The following is a 19,339-nucleotide window of genomic DNA, read 5'->3' on the forward strand; positions in this document are numbered from 1 at the left end:
CGGTTGTCAAGTAGTGAGCCTCCAACCTCTTTTATTTCGTCTCGCCATCTCTTTCACCCTCTTTCTGTTTCTTCGATTGCCTTCTCTTCAGTATGCACTATGTAGTTAATTTCCTCTATCGCTCATCATCTGTTGTCATGATGTGTCCTGCCCATTTCCACTTGATTTATTTTTCCGTGCATTAAAAATATATAGCTTTCACGTGAATGCACACGTTTGCAAACCTAACAAAAATGTCTTGCTGGAGTAAAATTGTTGGGCTTCGTCTCTCCACCTCAAACAACATTGCTTCCGTTTTGCAGGAGTATGACTTTACTGTTGGCAACCCGAGCCAAAATGCAACACAGCTCCGTGAAAAGGTGCAGGCGCAGGTCCGAGCCAACTTCAGCACTGTGCCGGATATAATAAACTATGTGCCCACCTGGATGTTAAAGATCACCTGGGAGGAAGCTCCTGCTGTGCCAGCAAACAACAATGGCAGATATGTAAGAATATTTAGCTACTCTATTGCAGGATATACTTGAATGTCACTTCATAATTTTTTTCACATTTTTATTTTTTATTGCATTTTTCAATAAATGTTATGTGTGTGTGCATGTGTGCGTATTAAGTGTACAAAACAAATATCGTAAATAATAATTTTATTTCATCAAATGTTGCTTGATTTTTGGGGCATCAAAAAAATCTATCTAATCCAATCACAATAAGTATTTGATATATGTTAGTCAATCATAACTGTATTTATTGAATTTAAATGAAATTTGATAATCACAAAAAAAATCACAGTTACGGAATTTCTTTCGTTTATTTTATTTGTTTTGGTTTGGCACATTATCTTGACCTGGCAATATGTTACTGCAGCAGACATAAGGTAAACTTGAAATGTCCAAGTGACCTTGACCAGAGTGGGTTCCGGGTATATCGGGTGTGAGGCATGATCCATCACTTACTCATGCACATGCCGTCACACCATCCTGAGCCATGCATGCCACGCAAGGCCTCCCCACACCTCGTCAGTCATGGGAGTTGTTAAGACCATACTTCACCATGCTGGTCGGGTTGAGTTGGTGAGGTTGGTGGTGGAGGGGGGTACAAGACTGGTTCAGATATCTCTCGTAACTGTTGTTAGCCATGGGTGGGGATTGAATGCACTTTTCCAGGTTTTGAGTGAAGCACACTCACCAACGTCTCTCCCCTTACCGCCGTGAAGCATTGCATAGTTATTTGAAACAAAATGTATTTTAAAAGAAAATTCTATTTCTGTAAATGGGAATTGAAAGATAATATTCGGAAAAGTGCCACTTATCCATAGGTTATAAATAGATGCCACGAAATATTTACTGTCAGCTCATATTTCAGATCCCGTTGAGTTATTTTTTCTGGATAGGGTTGCATGGCACTGCAATGGTGTTAAGCAAATTTTTGTTTGGACTCGGATTACAATGCAACACTGCTGCATTCCAGAAAATTATCTGTCCCCGCTGAGGCCCATACAAGAGTGAAATTCTTTTAACTTGACTTTATAACTCGTAGACCTTCCTGTCCATGCCTCATATGGGGTGCAACTTGGCATACACCTGCAGGATTGACACATTTTATCTGACTATGCCATGGAAATTATTTGACTGTACTTCACTACATTCCTCAATCAGTACCTTCCAAAAAACTTTTAAACTAAAGTGAGTTTGTATTTCTTCTCTCACGAAGTCCTAAATAGTATAAGCATTTACATGTTTATCTTCAATACTTTTTTTGTAAAATTGTAGCCAACCACAATAACATGTGTACTCTAAGCGAATTGAATGTCAATTTACATCTCTCAGTCGTTCTGCATGTTGTTTCGAATAATATCCATTTGATATCCATTCCACATGAATTTCTATTTGTTTACTTTCCAGACAAACACCTTCCAAGCCATCCTGAGTACAGATGGCATATTTTCATTCTGCCTACAAATATATAAAGATGGGGGCATGCGATGGAGAACTGAAGTTAGGGATTTCAACAATGCTGTCATGGGCTTCATGAGGTAGGTCAAACATCACCGATATAGATGGTTACTGTTTTTGGTGAGTTTGAAAATGTAATAATTCATTAAAAAATAATATTTTATGAGTTATATACTGGATGATCCATTTATAACATTGTGCCATGGTGGTGAGATGTTAACAACCTCGCCTGGTATACAGGAGGTTGTGGGTTCGATCCCGATCCCGACGTCTGTATATTTAGATTTTGCATGTTCTCCCAGTGGTAGCATGGATTTTTCTCCATGTCCGCTGGTTTTTCCCTCCACATTTAGAATCTACATGCGTTTAGAGTATTTGGCTGCTATACATTTCCACGTGATAAGCCACTTCTTTGAGCTATCATTTGAAGCCAGGTCGCTTCTGAAAAAGAGCTATATAGCTCAGTAGGTCTTGCTTGGTCAAATAAAAAAAATAGTTAATCGTGTAAATAGTTTATTGATTTCTAACGACCTTTTGGTGTTCTGCAGAACAGGTGATTGAATATTGTATAAACGATGGCACTATATCTTATCGAGGAGAGCATTAAACAATCTAATATGTAGTTTTGAGTTTGGTGAGAGACTTGTAGATGCTTTGAAATACAATTGTTTCTTTCTCTATTGATTTCTCCATATCATTGCAATGGGGGTGTCTAAAAATGGATCACCCTGTATTTACATAATTTGATGCTACTACATTCGTTGTATCGAATACATCAGTATTTTCATAATATTAACCTTGTGTTACTTTAACACATTTTGTTTTAGATATTAGAATACCTATGGTAACAGTGTATGATTTCTGCAAAGTATGTTGTTACTTTGTTGGATATTGGTTTAAAAATCCACCTTGAATGATCAACCGATTTGAAAACATATGGAATCAGAATTTGACTATAAATGTGTTTTTGTTGATTATATTTGCGTGTTTTTATTAAATTTCAAAGTAATAATTGTGTTGTACACATTACATTGAAAACTAGAAAATTAACTCTTTAGGCAAACGAAAGTAGTAATAAAGAAGACAGTATATCTTGATTTTTTTATGTTTGATTTTGTTGATGACAATTGGATACGTTAAAATTGCAATTGAAAGTCTAAATAATAACGGATCATTATTTTATTTGAATTAGAATGTTGAATTGTCATTCTTTAAAATCCTCTTTTTATTGTTTAATATTTTTATTATTTTATTGTTTCCCTTCTACGTGACTTTACCGAAAGAACCAAGAATATCCTCTTAAGATGTTTGAGTCGTCCAACATTTATGCATGGATGAGTTGTGTGTTAATTTCTCTAATCTCTTACATGAGTGTTTGGATGATGTTTTTTTTCTTCCCATCATTCCTTCCTTTATTAGTGGACTAGAAAATAGCCCCTACATTGAACCAATTTCACTGTCGCCAAATGCCACCGTACGATATCGTCCAGACCAGGCTGTTGGAACAAATACAGGTATTCATATGAATTTGTAGTGATCAAATGTGACTGTATACATGTTATAGAAATGTTTGCAAGAGTGGATATTGCAGGTTTGTGTTCTTGTTCGTGTGAATGTACATGCCCATTAACTCTATACGAAGAAAAGGTATTAATCAAATAACAAATTAGTTATACAGTTGAGAAAAATGAATAAGCAAAAATAGAGAAACGCAATTGTATGAGTGCAATGCACAACATGGAATTGTGAATGTACGCACACTGCGCACTTTACAATTGCATTCCTTTATTCATTCGTGCACATTTTCCGCATCCACGAACTTAAGAGCTGCATTCTGTCCTGTGATGAATCAATTAAACCGTTTAAACATTTAAGATGAAGATACTGTAGCATGACAGCAAGGCTGATAGTCTTCAGACTTGCTGTGCGTCAATGTTGTCACGCAACACGTAGCAGCACAGTGTATGGTTTATTGCAAACCGGTATTTTTCCGGTTTCTGTTCAAACAAAAAAAAGATAGGCCTCTGTTGAAATACCCTGTCCTTTGCACGTGAATGAAAACACCTGCACGCTACTGTAGTAGATCCTATCTTGGTTGTCAAAATGGATCTTGACATTGGGATGTTTGCGTGACTTTGTCAGAAGCCAGCACACTTTGCAATTCAATTGAGATTGTCTTAGAAAAGCTTTTTTAAAATAAATTATTTTACCACACAGTGTCTAAGTAGGGAGTATTATTACCATTGCCTTTATATAAAATTGACCGTCTTTTAAAGTTTGGCATTTCCCAGGCAATTGGTTTTCAATTAACCACTCGCAAAAAAATGTACAACCCTTCCATGCGGTGGTGAATAAACTTGAAAAATAGAACATATGGATGTCTGTCTGTTAGTAAATTACGTTTATTTTTTTGTGATTCTCATTGTGGCATGTTTGTAAATTCATTAATATATTGATTGTTTAAAATTAATACTAAATTTTTGTTGCTATGTATATTCAATCAATACATTTTTAATTGGTTTGGTGCCATTCACAATAATTTGTCGCAAGATGCTTGACAAATACAGATACACGGTATTAAACAATAAAAAACAAGAATAAATTATGCATCAACGTAAACAATTCAAATTATTCAATACAAAGATAAATTAAAATGCAATCTAAACTCTTATAGTACAGAAGATTAATTCACTTCTGGATAAAAGGCTCTCTTCATGACTTTCGGTCATGGGGATTGTTTGACCAATACGTCAATATGCTGACCAGAGTGTGCAACGATTAGCACACTGCGCTACGAACCCGGCGACCCGAGTTTTATTCTAGCTCATAACACCAGCGACGATTATCTGAACTAGTTCTGGGCCTCCCCTAGGTCGACTCAGCCTCAAATGGTGAGTAGTGTAAGCATCACCACTGGGGAGACAAAGGTAGCCGGGCGTGGTATTAACCACCCACCCCCTCATGTGCCATACTGGCCTTCATAAGTGCTCACTTACAGCACTTGCCCTCACAGTCTGTTAAAGGCTATATGGGATATCTTTGTCTATGCTGGTCAATGTGGGTTGGTGAAGGTTGGGTGCCCAGGACTGATTAGGTGTCACTTACCACTGATGTTATCCATGATCAGGAATCAAACTCAGGTTCTAACCATTGCTGGCCACCTGGGTTTGATTCCTAGCCACGTCGAACATCAGTGTTCTGAATCGGACATAGGCACCCTAAGCACTGCATTTTAACCAATCCATACTGACAAGTGTAGTGAGGTGCGACCAAACAACCTTTTTGATCTAAAGGGCTTTATCCAGCAGTGGGTTGGTAAAGGGCAATGTTGGTATGTTAAAAAGATAAGGCATTGTGTATTCAACGAAAAATCTTGACAGCAATCACGAAACATTCCTGACACATTCGTCATGAGCACTGAGACTCGTACTTGCAGATATCAACCGCTTCCATCGCACTTTGTTTATGCTCACTGTTCTTTTGTGTTAACATTACAATGCAACATGTCTGAGGAAAATGCTGCTTCATTCAATACAAGGTCAAACACTTACCCTTGAAAATATTGTCTATTTTCATGTAACTCATTGCAAAATATTACCTGCTTTTCGACAAATATGTGAAATTATACAACGCTCCCTTCACAATTAATTCCAAAGCATTGTTTTCCAGTTGTCAGGGCCATGATATAGCTGGTTGCAACTGCCCAAAGCATGTAATTCTTGTAATGTGTTGCATACATGTCAAAGTGTGTCATATATGGCCACATTAAAGAAGACACTTGGTTTCCCATATTTTAGCAAAAACAGCAATAAAGGCAATGCACTTAAAATGTGTTTTCTGAATGCTTCAGAGAGTCCGGGGGATTAATTGTTTCATGATCAGCATGGAAAGCAAACATCAAAGTAATTCCCGTAGGGTAAAACAGTCGTATTCACGTAGAGAACTGAGTGTAATACAGCACCAGTGTGCATACATTCCGAATGCTCTCATCATCATCTGCCTTGGTCTTTCCACTGCTGTTTGAAGGCCTCCCCATTTCAGGTGATTCTTTTGCTAGTTAAACACCTTTTGTGGTGTTCAACTCTCTGCTCCGTATTATTAGCGAGTCATAAAAAGAGGATGCTCTATCTTGGTGTATATTTCACCTTCTCACTAAGGTACATGCTTAAACAAAACAATAAACATATATAGCAGTGCTCTTAAATACATGTTTTATATGATCAAATTATGTGACTCCATTGCAGGCTTGAAGGGGAGATCAACACTCAGGTTGGAAACGAACTCATATTATACCAAAAATCCAAAACGGGAATGCCTAAAATGGTATCAAAGTGAGGGAAACACCCCCTACTTCAGTCCCTTCACTACCTGCCCTTGTTTCTATTGGCAAGGGTATTTTGACATGTCCTACGTTGACGGGAACATCATACAAATGTATGGCTACAATCCTCCTTACGTCTCAGGTACGTTTATAATATTTGTTGTTTTATGTCTGATTTGGTTCGCGATAACGGTGCTCATGGTGGTGATGTGATTTTTTTGTTTACAATTTCTTGTCAGGAACAAGCCTCGTGTGCCGATATTTATTGCATTAATTAATCTGTACCTTGAATTGTATTATTGGAGCTGTATTGAAGCAATTCAATATGCAATTTATTTCTCCTCACGTACTTATATTCTGCATGTAATTGATTTCTGTAATGTTCGCAATTGAGAACTTTTGTAACTATCTTGCGAAAACAATTTCATTCGCATTTGTTAAGCCATTGGAAGCACCCTCTGTCATGCTGCCTTTCACTTTGTCCAAACACATTCTCACACCTGCATCCTCTCAAAAAACAAATACTGGACTGGCAACGTGTGCAATTTAGGAGCATCTCGGAGTCTACAGAGCATTTGGCCAGACTACAATGGTGGAGGGGTGAGATGCCACTATAGCTGGTCGGGCTCTCTGCTGTCGGGTGGGTACGAGAGGTATCTGCCCACTCCTTGGAACTACTGGTCGTGGTGGTGGTGGGGGGGAGCGTATTATATGCAACTACAAAGACAAGAATATCAACGTAAGTTACTTAAACGGTACGCTATTTCACAAAAAATAAAGTGGTGCTATTGCAGAAGTCACGTGATGTCATGGGCATATTTAAAAGATATCGAACTAAATGTTTCAGACTTTGTAATCGTTTTGCACGATATGATACTTACATTTCGATTTAAAGCTTTCGTGACTGCAAGGATTCATCTTCTTTGGTTCTTTCGGTAAAGTCACGTAGAATGAGAATAAAATAATAAATTGATAAAATAAAATAACACAATAAAATTCTCACGACGTTTCGGCCGCTTGTGTTGTGGCCGAAACGTCGTGAGAATTTTATTGTGTTATTTTATTTTATAAATTTATTATTTTATTCTCATTCTACGTGACTTTACCGAAAGAACCAAAGAAGACGATACTTACATTTCAGCAATTTGACAATAACGATGTTGGCAGATGCAATTGTATTTCACACCCATATCATCTCGTTGTTGTCCTCTGATGTCCTTTAAGTACAAATGTAGATTGTTTAAAGGGTATTCATCTGCAGTACACTCAATCATAAGCCTGCCATAAATCTTGTAAGCATTGTGACTCTACAACCTGTCATGCTTATAATGCACACGTGTTCAGTTACTCAAGAAAATTATTCAATAATTACATGGACAGCGAAAATCATTATCCAATTACATTTTTGTCTTTGTATTTTATTTGTTTAATATAGTGTAGTATCGCAAAATCGCAGAACCCTACCCATAGTTTTATCTTCGTTAGTCGAATGCATGTTTCAGTTGCTTAATTAAGTCTCCAAACAATACTTTACAATGAGTGATTGACTAATATTTTATTATGTCTTCATTGTTTTGCTCAATTTAGAAAAGGAAGCGAATCCCTATCAATACTGCTGTCAGTCTGGAGACAGTCGACTGTGTCGCCTGTACCAAGAGAAACGCCCTCGCAACCAATGTTCATTCTACAGGCCTCCCTTCTTCGGTGAGTCTCATGGTCTCTTCGCTATATGGCATATTTATATTACATGTATGTTCAGAAACGCAACATGCGCGATCCCGTCAGGATGGTGCTTGCATAGTGCTTCGATGAACATTCTGCAAGGATTTTGTGGTTGGCAGTACAGCAAAATGGATAATTTTACTGCACTGCTATGCTGCCCCCCCACCCCTTTTGTGTATGCTTGGAAAATTCACCAACCTGTACAGACTAGCATAGTGGTGAAGCATTGTCACGTGATCACTTGCGAATTGATGGAGGGGCAATTGTATTATTAAGACAGAGCCAACATATAAATTACATCCTATCCACACAAAACATTTAAAATTGAGTAAAATATCTTTCCGAAAAATGTGACTGCAATTACAGAATATGTAATTGCTTACCTGCCAGCACAGTTCTACAAACACTTGCATGCACATTTATGCATGCAGATATGTGTTTTACTGTGTAAACGCTTGAACGTGCACAACCTGCTGTAATATTTTTCTTGCATTGGCAGCATTTCTCCTTGGCGACCCTCACATCACGACGCTGGACAACGTCTCGTACACCTTTAACGGCCTGGGAGAGTACACGGTCTTGGAGGTGCCTGGCGATCAGAACCATTTCACCATGCAGGCCCGGACGGCGATCGCAGGGTCCAATGGGACCTCAAAAGCCACGTCGTTTGTGGCCATCGTGGCCCAAGAAAATGGCAGCAGCAAGGTGGGTAGGGAAGTGGCTCGAGCGCTCAGCTTGCCCCCTAACCCTTCGCCGTTTTGTTAACGTTTGTGGACAGGTGCTCTTATGACAAAGTTGGCACAGTAGGGGGGCACAGGTGGTGCATCGGCCAGTCATTTGAGTGAGTCAACCCATGGCACCTGGGTCTGTCCCATGACCTGCTGCCAGTGGGCGTTTGACACTTCACGTGGCCTTAACGTGCACATAGCCTGGCACAAGTGCCGCGGTGACGTCACCGCCACTTTGTGGCAAATGGCGGTTGTTGTTGTGACGATGAGGTGCACCTGTAACGAGCTTTTGCGTTCACAGGTTGAATGGATTCTCAAAGACAACATCACTGTCGTGCTATTAGATAGTCAAGTTACTCAAGTCTCAGGTACCCCCTTTGCATTGAGGTGCACATACACTTGATATATAATCATTTAAAGATGTTTGTGTGTGATTATTTTTTGTGACATATGCAATGCATCACGTTTTTTTTACGTATGATTTGATGTTTCATCTTAATATACCAAAAAGTTCAGTCGCAGTCAGTACATACATTGAATGTTCCTTATTGCCCACAGAAAAACAAACCACAGTAAGGATATTTTGTAAATTAGACCTTCGTCAAACCATCCTTGATAACCGAGTTTTAATGCGTTCCTGGATAAGAAATAATAATTTTGCTGTAATGTTCTCAAATGTGGTTTGTGGCTGTAAACGTTTTGCTCGGCACGATGTCCCACGTTCGCCTCCACATGCTGGAAGCTTGTTCGGACAGTTCCTGAGAGGCTCCTGAAGAAGGTTCTTGTACGTGGAGCAAAACGTTGGACATCATGCTGAACAATACCTGGTGCAACCAGAAAACACATCGGAGAGACATAATACAGCGTGACGGCGAAAACGTACACATTAGTATTGCATGTGTGATCTTCGCTGTAGCTTATATATATTAAACATTTGTCCTTTTTTCGTTTCAACGTGCTTTGTTAGAAAACAAAACGTTTCACAACCAGACGTCAGTCGAGCTGTCGTATGGGTCAGTCGTCGCGTCGTTCCCATCGGGTATCTCCGTGAATGTGACGGCTTCTTACGGGGCGCTCAACTTCATCACTCTGCTACCCCAAAAATTCGTCAACCAAACGGAAGGCTTGCTGGGTGAGATGTCCATCCATCCCACTCACCGCCACCACCACACCAAATACTCATCTACCTCTGTCGGTCTGTGGGTTGTCTCCTTACGGAATGTTTTTTACTCTCCAATAAACAACAGCTGAAACATTTAAATCATCTCACAAATACAAACGCAGTATTTAAATATATTTTGTGATAAATATATTTTGTGATGCATGTAATTTGTCTGAGTTTTTAAAAGTAAAATTAAGTGTATTCCATATTTTACTTGCAGGTGTTTTCAACGGTGATCCTAAAGATGATTTTAAATCTAAGAATGGCACTGTGCTGCCCTTTGATGGAACAAATGTCCCTCCAGAGAACCAGTTATACTATGATTTTGGAGTCACATGTGAGTAGTTTATACATTTTCTCAAATTGTGTCGGCTGTGGGGGTTGTTTGACCATACTTAACCATGCTTATCAGTGCAGATTAATAAAAGTGTGTGACAAGGGGGGAGCATTCGGCAACAATTTGACGTGCATCCTCCTGACTAACTTTGGTTATTGAACCAATTTTCTTCAATTTCCCTTCATATGTGTTGTAAGAGAAGCTAGCAGAGAAACACGTGCATTTTCATGGCAATATGCGTTTATATATGAGCATTTATATTGCTACAGCTGAACAATTCTTAATACAGTAGAACTCCTCTTAATGATAGCAATTAGTTCCATTGAACAGGTCGTTAAGTGATTTAGTCATTAAGCGAGTATAGGAAATACATGTTGAAAGCTAAATTCGTTCTGATAGCATCGACAGTTACGCTTTTTCACCCACAAAACACATACTTTATAATATTCAGACATTGGATATTAATACATAAAGATACTAACAACATTGTAAACACATAATAATAAAATAAACATGGTTAATCAATGCATTCAATTAATATTTACTGTACCTACAACAGCCCGTCGTTAACGGGAGAATGGTCGGTAAGCGAACACATTGGGCTCTTTGGAGGCACTACACTACACTATATACTATACTATTATACACTACACTATACACTACACTATACACTACACTACTATACACTACGCTGCTATAACTACACCACTATACACTACACTATACACTACACTACCATACACTCCGCTACCATACACTACACTACAATACACTAAACTATACACTACGCTACTATAACTACACTATTATACACTACACTATACACTACTATACACTACACTACTATGCACTACACTACTATACACTGCACTACTATACACTACACTACTATACACTAAACTATACACTACACTACTATAACTACACCATACACTACACATTGGGCTCTATGAAGGTCGCGTCGTTAAGCGATTAGTCATTAACAGGGGTGGTCGTTAAGAGTTCTACTGTAAACGCCATTGCAATTTTAGTGTTTTGAGTCTTGCTATGCTCATGCAATCAACACCATTTACATTTGTTGTCGCGTGGCAAAAAAACACCTGAAAAAGTGGAAGAATAAAATTAAACAAGGAAGGTATTTCAGACGACTCGTATAGAACTGCACGTGAGCATTCCAAAAAAAATACATTTCATGTCACAACAACGTTTGTTCTTGTTGTCATCGGTCTCAAAATACATATTCAGTTTGTGAATTACTTTCTGAGGAATCACGCATTGCCGGCGTACGTCCTCGTTTAAGGTTCACTGATTTTTAAGTGGACCGTTATGGGTTAATTTTTGCTTAGATACTATATTTCAGTCAATTTATTTCCATACCAGGTATCTAGGAATGCAAATTTTTTACGTGTTTTATTGAATTAAACTGATTGGGTAATTAACCATAATTTAGTGATTGTTAACATCTAATTGATTCTCGTTAAATATGATGAGCAAATATTAGCGAGTATTAAGATTAAAACTTTTGAAAAAGGAATGCATTATACATGTAACTGTGGCTCTTGCAACAGAATGACCTACGATTGAAATGCCTAGTACGACGTTGCAGGTGCATACATTCTTGTTATATTCACCGTTTTAAAAATGTTATATTTACAGGGCAAATCGCTGCAAACACGAGCTTGTTTTCTTACAACACCAGTGCTGGGGAGAGCTGGCACACCTACAACAACAACAGCTTTGTGCCGATGTTTTATGAAGAACTCCTTAATCGGACATCGGCCAAAAAACTGGCCAACGTCAGCGCTTCCTGTGGAGGGCAAAAGGACTGCATTTTTGATGTGCTCAGCACTGACGACCCCAATTTTGGGCAGGCCACGAAGAACAGTGCTGGAGAATTTGGATCGCAGGGCCAAACACTGAGTGGGTTTTATTCGTATTTTTTCTACGAACAAGTGTTTATGTTATTGAATGATGAGTAAAAAAAAAGGTGAAAACTACTAAAAAGCTTTGGATATTTTTTCATTGCAGAAAACTTCCCTCCCAACATTACAAGCAGTGGACAGCTCTCGACCAAAGTGAATTCCACGGTGTGGGCCAAAGTAATTGCAGAGGACCCCAATAACGACACCATTGTCTTCACCCTTACGACAAACTCATCAGGCCTCACAATTACAAGTGGGTTTTTAATATCTATAAGATGACCTTATTAGAAATTTCTATTACTTGAAAATGAACATCGCTATGCGATGTACATTCGGAGTGAAGCGCCCGTTGTTCGGCGTGATGTCTGATGTTTCTTTCTACGTGCTGGGAAATTCAGCTCCTTTTCTGAAGCTCCTAGGATGTGGAGTGAAACGTTGGACATCGTGGCGAGTAATACGTGGCAGAACCCGAAAAGACATGAGAGAGCTGTACAAAACACAACCGCGTACATCCACGCTGTAGTAAAATAAGCATTCGCCAAGATGAGACTCCAGACCAAGGGCTCGCCATGCTCATATGACTCTCTCTGTTGGTTGCCCAAAGCCAGTGGTGAAAATTGCACATTTTGCCATGACAGGGGGTCATTCTTTCCATATGATGGTCACTCTTACATTTTAAAATGATTGAACACAATACCCATATTATAAAGTATATATTACAAAGGGAGAATTTATATAATACTATTTTTTCCACTGGCATATTCAAGCCAAGCTAATCAGTGCATGGCCCTCACGATACGGGTGGTTTTCCACTGGCTAATTGCCGTGCCGAGCCAGAGCCGAACTGTGATACGCTTGCTTCACAAGCCATCTGAATATGGCGGGTTTGACTTAATCAGAAATGTCACCATTGCATCTGCGACCGGTCTCCTAGCAAGTGAGAGTGTAGTTCGAGGGATATGGCTGTCGCTTTTTGGACACATTTCCCTGTCTTGATGCACAAACTCCAGAAAATGGTGCACTTCAGTTGGCGGCTGACGTTCCAAGTGGACTGCGACCCTCAAAGGAATGCCCACCACCGCTGTTGTACCCCCCCCCACCCCCGTGATAAAACACAAACAAATCTCTCGAGACACTGGTATAGGCAGCAAGAGCAGTTTATGCTAATGCTGTCGCAAGAGGTCACACGTTTGGCGCAATCGCTATGTCCGATGAATGAATGGCCAAATACGGCGGGGGGGGGGGGGGTAATTACACGTTCATTGCATGTGATGTCAACAGCGTCACTGCATCACCTACACACGCCTCGACTTTCTCAATGTGTGCGACGTCAGCAGCACGACTCAGCTTCTGTATTGAAAATTTTACGTGGTGCCTCCTGAGCTGTGCCAGCCTTGCACGGCATGGCCCCAGCGCGGCCTGTTTGTCCAATGGAAAAAGGGGGTTAATTGGCACGGAGACTAAGATAAGGACACAGAATCTGCAATCTGAAAAGTTTTTTTTGGGTGCTGGCTGTTGCAGGCGATGGGAATTTGACATGGAGTCCCAGAAGCTCGGAGCCAGCGTTTGGCGTGGTGAGCGCCAGCGACGGCAAGGCCTCCTCTGCGCTGCTGCTCAACCTCACTCTCTGCAACTGCAGCGCGAACTCCATGTGCCTCTCCAACCAGACCACCCTGAGCATCAATGGCAGCGACGGATCCAATTTTCAGGTCTGCCAAACAATCTGCCTGCTTGTACCCTTTTTATAAGAAAGCGTATTTATGGCTCTGATGTATCGTTGCTGTATTGTAGCAGTTTCGCCATGGCAGTCTTCGTGCATGCTGCTGCAGGGAGTATGACCGACATTATTTTTTCTTGATTTGAAGTTTTCGTGACTGCAGGAATCCATACTCTTTTGTTCTTTCAGTAAAGTCACGTAGGTAGAAAATGAATAGATTCACGACGTTTCGATCGCAACACAAGCAACCGTCATCAGGTGAAACAAACACAGCAGGAAAACTTCATGTCTTACCAATTGTAACTTTTGGAACTGGCACCCAAGGCCTGCTCTTGTATATTATATCACGTGTCCTTTAATGTACGTATTTCAGTTGACCACACATTTTGATAATGACTCAAATATTTCATGCATTTAGAATTATAATTTTTGAATGTGAAATCCTCCAGAGAAACTAAGCTGTGCTCATGTACCACAGAATGACAATAGCACAAATAAATGTGTTATGGTTAGCAGGTTTTCAGTATTACAAAGCAGCCAGGATGCTTGTTACAATCATACATTAATTGAATCATATTTTACTGTTTCACTCAAGATGTAAGCATTGATTTAGGTCCATGTGCTTTTTGTGTTTAGTTTGCTGTCATGTCTCCGCACCTCCAATTAGCACGGTTGCCTACGTATGGTGCGAAAGAAGTTCAACATATATTTACATATAATTTCTTGATTAGGTTTATGTTAATCCACCAGCCACTGCAGATTGTACTTACATTACAATATTAACGATAACAATGTTTTTGTTAATCAAATTGTGAGGAGGCGAAGAGTTAATGCCCTAGTATTAAGGGTTATTGTAATAGCACCTTTTCTCTTATATATTAAGAAAATTAACCAATGCATATTCACTCCTCAACAAAACAATATCCTTTGTTCTGCGTTTAAAGTTAACGTGCATCGTGAAGTTACGTCCGGACGACGAGGAAACAATCTGCGACAAAGCATCAGTACTTTTTTATGACAAAAGACTTTATTTCCTTTTCTTGTTTTAATAAAACAATGACCAAAACATACATATTTGACATACGTTTTTTTTAAAGGTACCTGTCATCAGTGTGGAGTTGCTGACAAGTGAATCTTAATATTTCAGGGAATGTAAACATTCTGGGGTTCCTATGACAATGACGTGTGCGGCTTTTTGTATCGGACGCGTCGTATGTTTTAGGGTCACATGTTGTGCTGCTGTTATTTATGACGTGCCGGTTGCTGTATTTCACTGTGGTCAAGATGAGTCAACGTTAATAAGTACCAGGAAATATATAATTGCATATGAAACCGAATGTTATACAATGGTTCACTGATATTACTTCATTGCTTTAAAAAAATATGAATAACAAGTACAAGTTTTTAAAACATTTCTAAATATATATCTGTAATGCTCTGACAAATGATATTTCAATGGTGTTATTTTTGTCAGAAGGAAAACACAAGCCGTGACTTGTATATTGTAGCAGCATTAAGCATTTGATTGAGTTTAGGGAAACGTCCGCCAAAAGTTGTATAATTTATTTACGTTTTCATTTTTATCATTCCCTTTTTGTTAAATGTCTGCGATCGCCTGAAGGTTTCCGGCTGTCTGTGTGATCCTGGCTACGCGGGAGTGTACTGCACGGACGACTACAATGCCTGTGTAGACAGCCCTTGCCATCCTGGAGTGAACTGCACAGATGAACCTGCACCCTCCCTAGGCTTTTTGTGTGGGCCCTGTCCCGCTGGGCTCACAGGCAACGGGAGCAAGTGTTTCGGTGCGTACATTTTGCTTAACTTACTTTTCTCATTTCATGTTCTCACGTGTAAAGTGTAATATCATGAAATATATATTGCATGAGTATGCTTTGTAGGTTAGTATTAACGCTGTCTATACTATGTATGGCTTATAAGTTATGATTGTTACTTGGTGGTGATGGTGTGGTGATGTTCACGATGGTGGTGATAACCCTTGTTGCTCTTGACGCTCTTGCTTGCAAACTGAGAATGCAACAGGGTTTTGGTGTTATTAAGAGAGGACGCAGAAAGGTAAATTATATATATATTTGGAAACGATTCAACTACAATGTATTTTCTTTGCTTGATCTCTGCCTTTTGTAGATGTGGACGAGTGCATGTTACAGATATCTGATTGTAATCAAACGTGCACGAATATAATTAATGGCTACACGTGCAGCTGCAAAGATGGCTATCGTAATGTCACCATGGACAGCCACAGATGTGAAGGTATTTTGAGGCTTTCGTATATTTGTCAATTATGTAGCACAAGTAAAGTGAAAAAATATTCTCGTCGGAAATAAAACCCTCTTAAGCATGGCTTCCTTGTATGTTTTGCACTTTTGTTATTTTTAAAATCTAAATATACTTCCCATAGTCTACAAGTTTTGCATGAAGCAAAGCATAGAAGCTGTGAAGCTTCTCATGGTTTGTTAAAATAATAAAATGTGGTCAAACAGCATTCCCCTGCTCGTTTTTTTCATATTGAAACATGCATTTTACTTACATTTGAATGTATGTTGACATGTTAATGCAGCACATTGTTTTCAAATGTTTGTATCCGAGATCTGACCTGGAACGAGAAATGTGAACCCCATTCAACTGTGAGCCATTCCTTACATGTTTTTGTTTTGTTTTAAACAGACATTGATGAGTGTGCCCTGAATTCATCTCTTTGTGTCAAAAATGCCCATTGTGTAAACACACCTGGCCACTATGACTGCAGTTGCAATGCTGGCTTCAGAGGAAATGGATTTATAGATTGTCAAGGTAAAACAATCGCTGCATCCGTGCATGTTTAGGTCTGATTGTCTCTGTGATACCATTAACTTAACCCAATACTTTTAGTGGGGGCTTCTCTCATAATTTGAATGAGGTTTATTTATCTACCAAACGGTGCTTTCTTGAAAGTCTCGAAAGTTTTGTCTCCTGCTAGTCACTGAATAGAAGCTGTTCAAAGTATGTTATTTGAAATTCGTGGGCCAGATTCACTTCTCAGAAAAAAAAGCCAAGACATATTTGTGATTGTCTGCACTCTTGGCAATGCTGAAAGTTTTTTTTTTACAAAAACCTTTGAAACGTAGAATTCAACAACATGGGAATTGGAAGAAAAGTACATTAACACTGCCTGATACACTTTTTTTGCATTAAAGTACTGCAGTTTTCTTGTTTAAACATTCAATGTCACAAACTTTTCACCGAAAAATCCATGTTTTCACCGTGTGTGCAAATATCATCTCCTGAATTGGTCATATGTATTAGTTTTAAATTAATTATATCAGAGTGAATGCAGTTAGCAGTCTGAATATCAGCTGCAACTGCTGTAAAATAAAAACGGTTTATATTGTACATGCTTGTTCACATTAACTGTGTTTTGGTGATGGGTAATAGTTAAAAGGTAAATGTTTCTTTTCTCAAATACACCCCTTGAGAAGTATACGCATACTGTCTTGGATGTTTGTTTTGAGCAAATGTGGTAACTTTTTCAGACTTTAGTATTTGCCCATCTCTGTTAAATGGAAAGCAAATGTGGGAAAAAGTTTAGATCGGTGGTGATCGTTAATGTATGGAATTTTTTTTTACAATATTTCCAGCAGAGGGCGCTATTTTTGAATGCAGTCTCTTGCGGGCCCCCGATTACCAGACTAAGGGTTGGCTATTTGTTCCGGCCAATGAAGTTGTTCGTATTCTTTATTTCTGGAGAAGGTACATTCGTATTTTAGACCCATGTCATCGGCCATGGCAGAGTGGTGGCGCAGCGGTGAGCGCAGTGGCGATGAACCCAGCGACCCGAGGTTTATTGCCGTCCATGGCTAACGTCAATGGCGAGTAGGATTGCCACCTGGCCCGGATTTCCCGGGAATGTCCCTCGGGGCCGATGGTTGACTATGCACGTGGCCCTGTAATCCATCTTTGTGGAGGCGAGGCCTTCTCGGGGGTGCCATAACCCTGGCTCACCACTAGATGGCGGTACAGCACTGTCCGGACTATTGTCATTGGGTCCATGTGTATGGGATAGACCAAGGTGTCAGGCAACGTGCGGCTCTTTGACTGATCTTTGGCTACTGTATACCTGCTATATGTGTGCGTGTGTAAAAGTAGTTCCGCGTGTGATGCGGCTCTCGAAGTATTTCGGTCAAAAACGAAAACTAAACCAAAAATGGCCCTTCTTCTTTGAAAGGTTGCCCACCCCCTGGGATAGAGCGTTGCCGCCTCGCACACCTGGGTTTTCTCTGGGTGCTCCGGTTTCCTCCCACGCGTACTGGCTGCAAGCATCTTCATAGACGCGCATCCGTGTGTGTTGCGGGTTGGGAAACGTTGGGAAATGCAGTTTGCATGAGTGACGCATTATGAGCACGCAAATTAGTTGAGGTAGCTGCCATGGGAAATGTTGAAGTGTTCCTAGTCACGTTCAAGCTCTAAAGTGGAAACTATAGTGACGTGCGATGTTTGAACCAGTTCTAGGTACCCCTTTAATAACCCACTCTAACCAGCATGGTGTAGTACTGCGTGGTCAAAACCCCCCACAGCACTGGATGGACAGGGCTTTACACATTTTAACTACCCCCCCCATGGCTCTTGAAACTATTGATGCGGAGTTTATGGATAAGTATTTGCTGTCATGACAGACATCTATAGCATTTGAAAGGGAAGCGTACCTTTAAGTTTCACAGACATTACTCACCTGTAATAGAGGTGAATCTCACACTCGCTTATAACTACCTTCCACGGATTTAGTTTTTTTCTTAAAGGGACGTCCATAAATGACGTCACGCACCTAGGGGGGACGGTCAGACATTTGTGACGATGTGTGACGAGGGTGGGGTTGAGAAATGTGACGTCACATCAAAATGTGCAACTTTAAATAAATATAGACAACACGTTCACTTAATTAAATAGACTTTTTAAGAAATGTTTATCCTACATCAGAGTGCAGCGGCACATTCAACACGCACTACAATGACAATAGTTTATAGCGATTTAAAGCATGTTTTATTTTGGGGGGGGGGGCAGAGCGTTGTGACGTCATATTTGAGGGGGGTCTGACTTTTTGTGACGCCGTGTGACGAAGGGGGGGGGGGGGGTAAAAAATCGTCCAAAATCGCGTGACGTCATTTATGGACGGCCCCTAAGTCTACTTTCCTGCCTTATTTGACCACGCATCACCATACTGGCCAGTGCAGGTTAGTTAAGTCCAGGAGTATATACCTGGCAGCATAGTACACTACAGTAATTAATTTGCTTCACTGATGTCCGCTACCTGCAATGTAAGCCCACAGCTTATAACTTTTGGTATACATTGTGGGGACCCAATCAAACACTATCCAGGCCTTGTCCTGTTTAACGTCCGAGATTTCACAAAAGCAGGAACTATGTGGGCGAATTTAATTATTATATTATCACGGTTCTTGAGCACACATCCTAAATAGGCCCAAGCCA

General features: G+C 39.9%; 1 protein-coding gene across 1 annotated transcript in view; it reads left to right on the forward strand.

The window, feature by feature from the left end:
• Nucleotides 1-19,339, forward strand: part of LOC116946998 (uncharacterized) — a 111,298-nt gene that overhangs the window by 20,642 nt on the left and 71,317 nt on the right. The window contains exons 15-30 of the mRNA XM_076070184.1: nucleotides 303-485; nucleotides 1,899-2,029; nucleotides 3,369-3,463; nucleotides 6,194-6,412; nucleotides 6,821-7,009; nucleotides 7,858-7,974; nucleotides 8,492-8,697; nucleotides 9,022-9,088; nucleotides 9,688-9,852; nucleotides 10,103-10,219; nucleotides 11,876-12,139; nucleotides 12,248-12,394; nucleotides 13,663-13,850; nucleotides 15,480-15,660; nucleotides 16,004-16,129; nucleotides 16,544-16,669. Of these exons, the coding sequence (XP_075926299.1) occupies nucleotides 303-485; nucleotides 1,899-2,029; nucleotides 3,369-3,463; nucleotides 6,194-6,412; nucleotides 6,821-7,009; nucleotides 7,858-7,974; nucleotides 8,492-8,697; nucleotides 9,022-9,088; nucleotides 9,688-9,852; nucleotides 10,103-10,219; nucleotides 11,876-12,139; nucleotides 12,248-12,394; nucleotides 13,663-13,850; nucleotides 15,480-15,660; nucleotides 16,004-16,129; nucleotides 16,544-16,669 (2,521 nt within the window). The remainder of the gene's footprint in view (nucleotides 1-302; nucleotides 486-1,898; nucleotides 2,030-3,368; nucleotides 3,464-6,193; nucleotides 6,413-6,820; nucleotides 7,010-7,857; nucleotides 7,975-8,491; nucleotides 8,698-9,021; nucleotides 9,089-9,687; nucleotides 9,853-10,102; nucleotides 10,220-11,875; nucleotides 12,140-12,247; nucleotides 12,395-13,662; nucleotides 13,851-15,479; nucleotides 15,661-16,003; nucleotides 16,130-16,543; nucleotides 16,670-19,339) is intronic.

Source organism: Petromyzon marinus, chromosome 28, assembly GCF_048934315.1.
Source record: "Petromyzon marinus isolate PM22_M1 ecotype Great Lakes invasive population chromosome 28, UKy_Petmar_22M1.pri1.0, whole genome shotgun sequence".
NCBI lineage: Eukaryota > Metazoa > Chordata > Hyperoartia > Petromyzontiformes > Petromyzontidae > Petromyzon > Petromyzon marinus.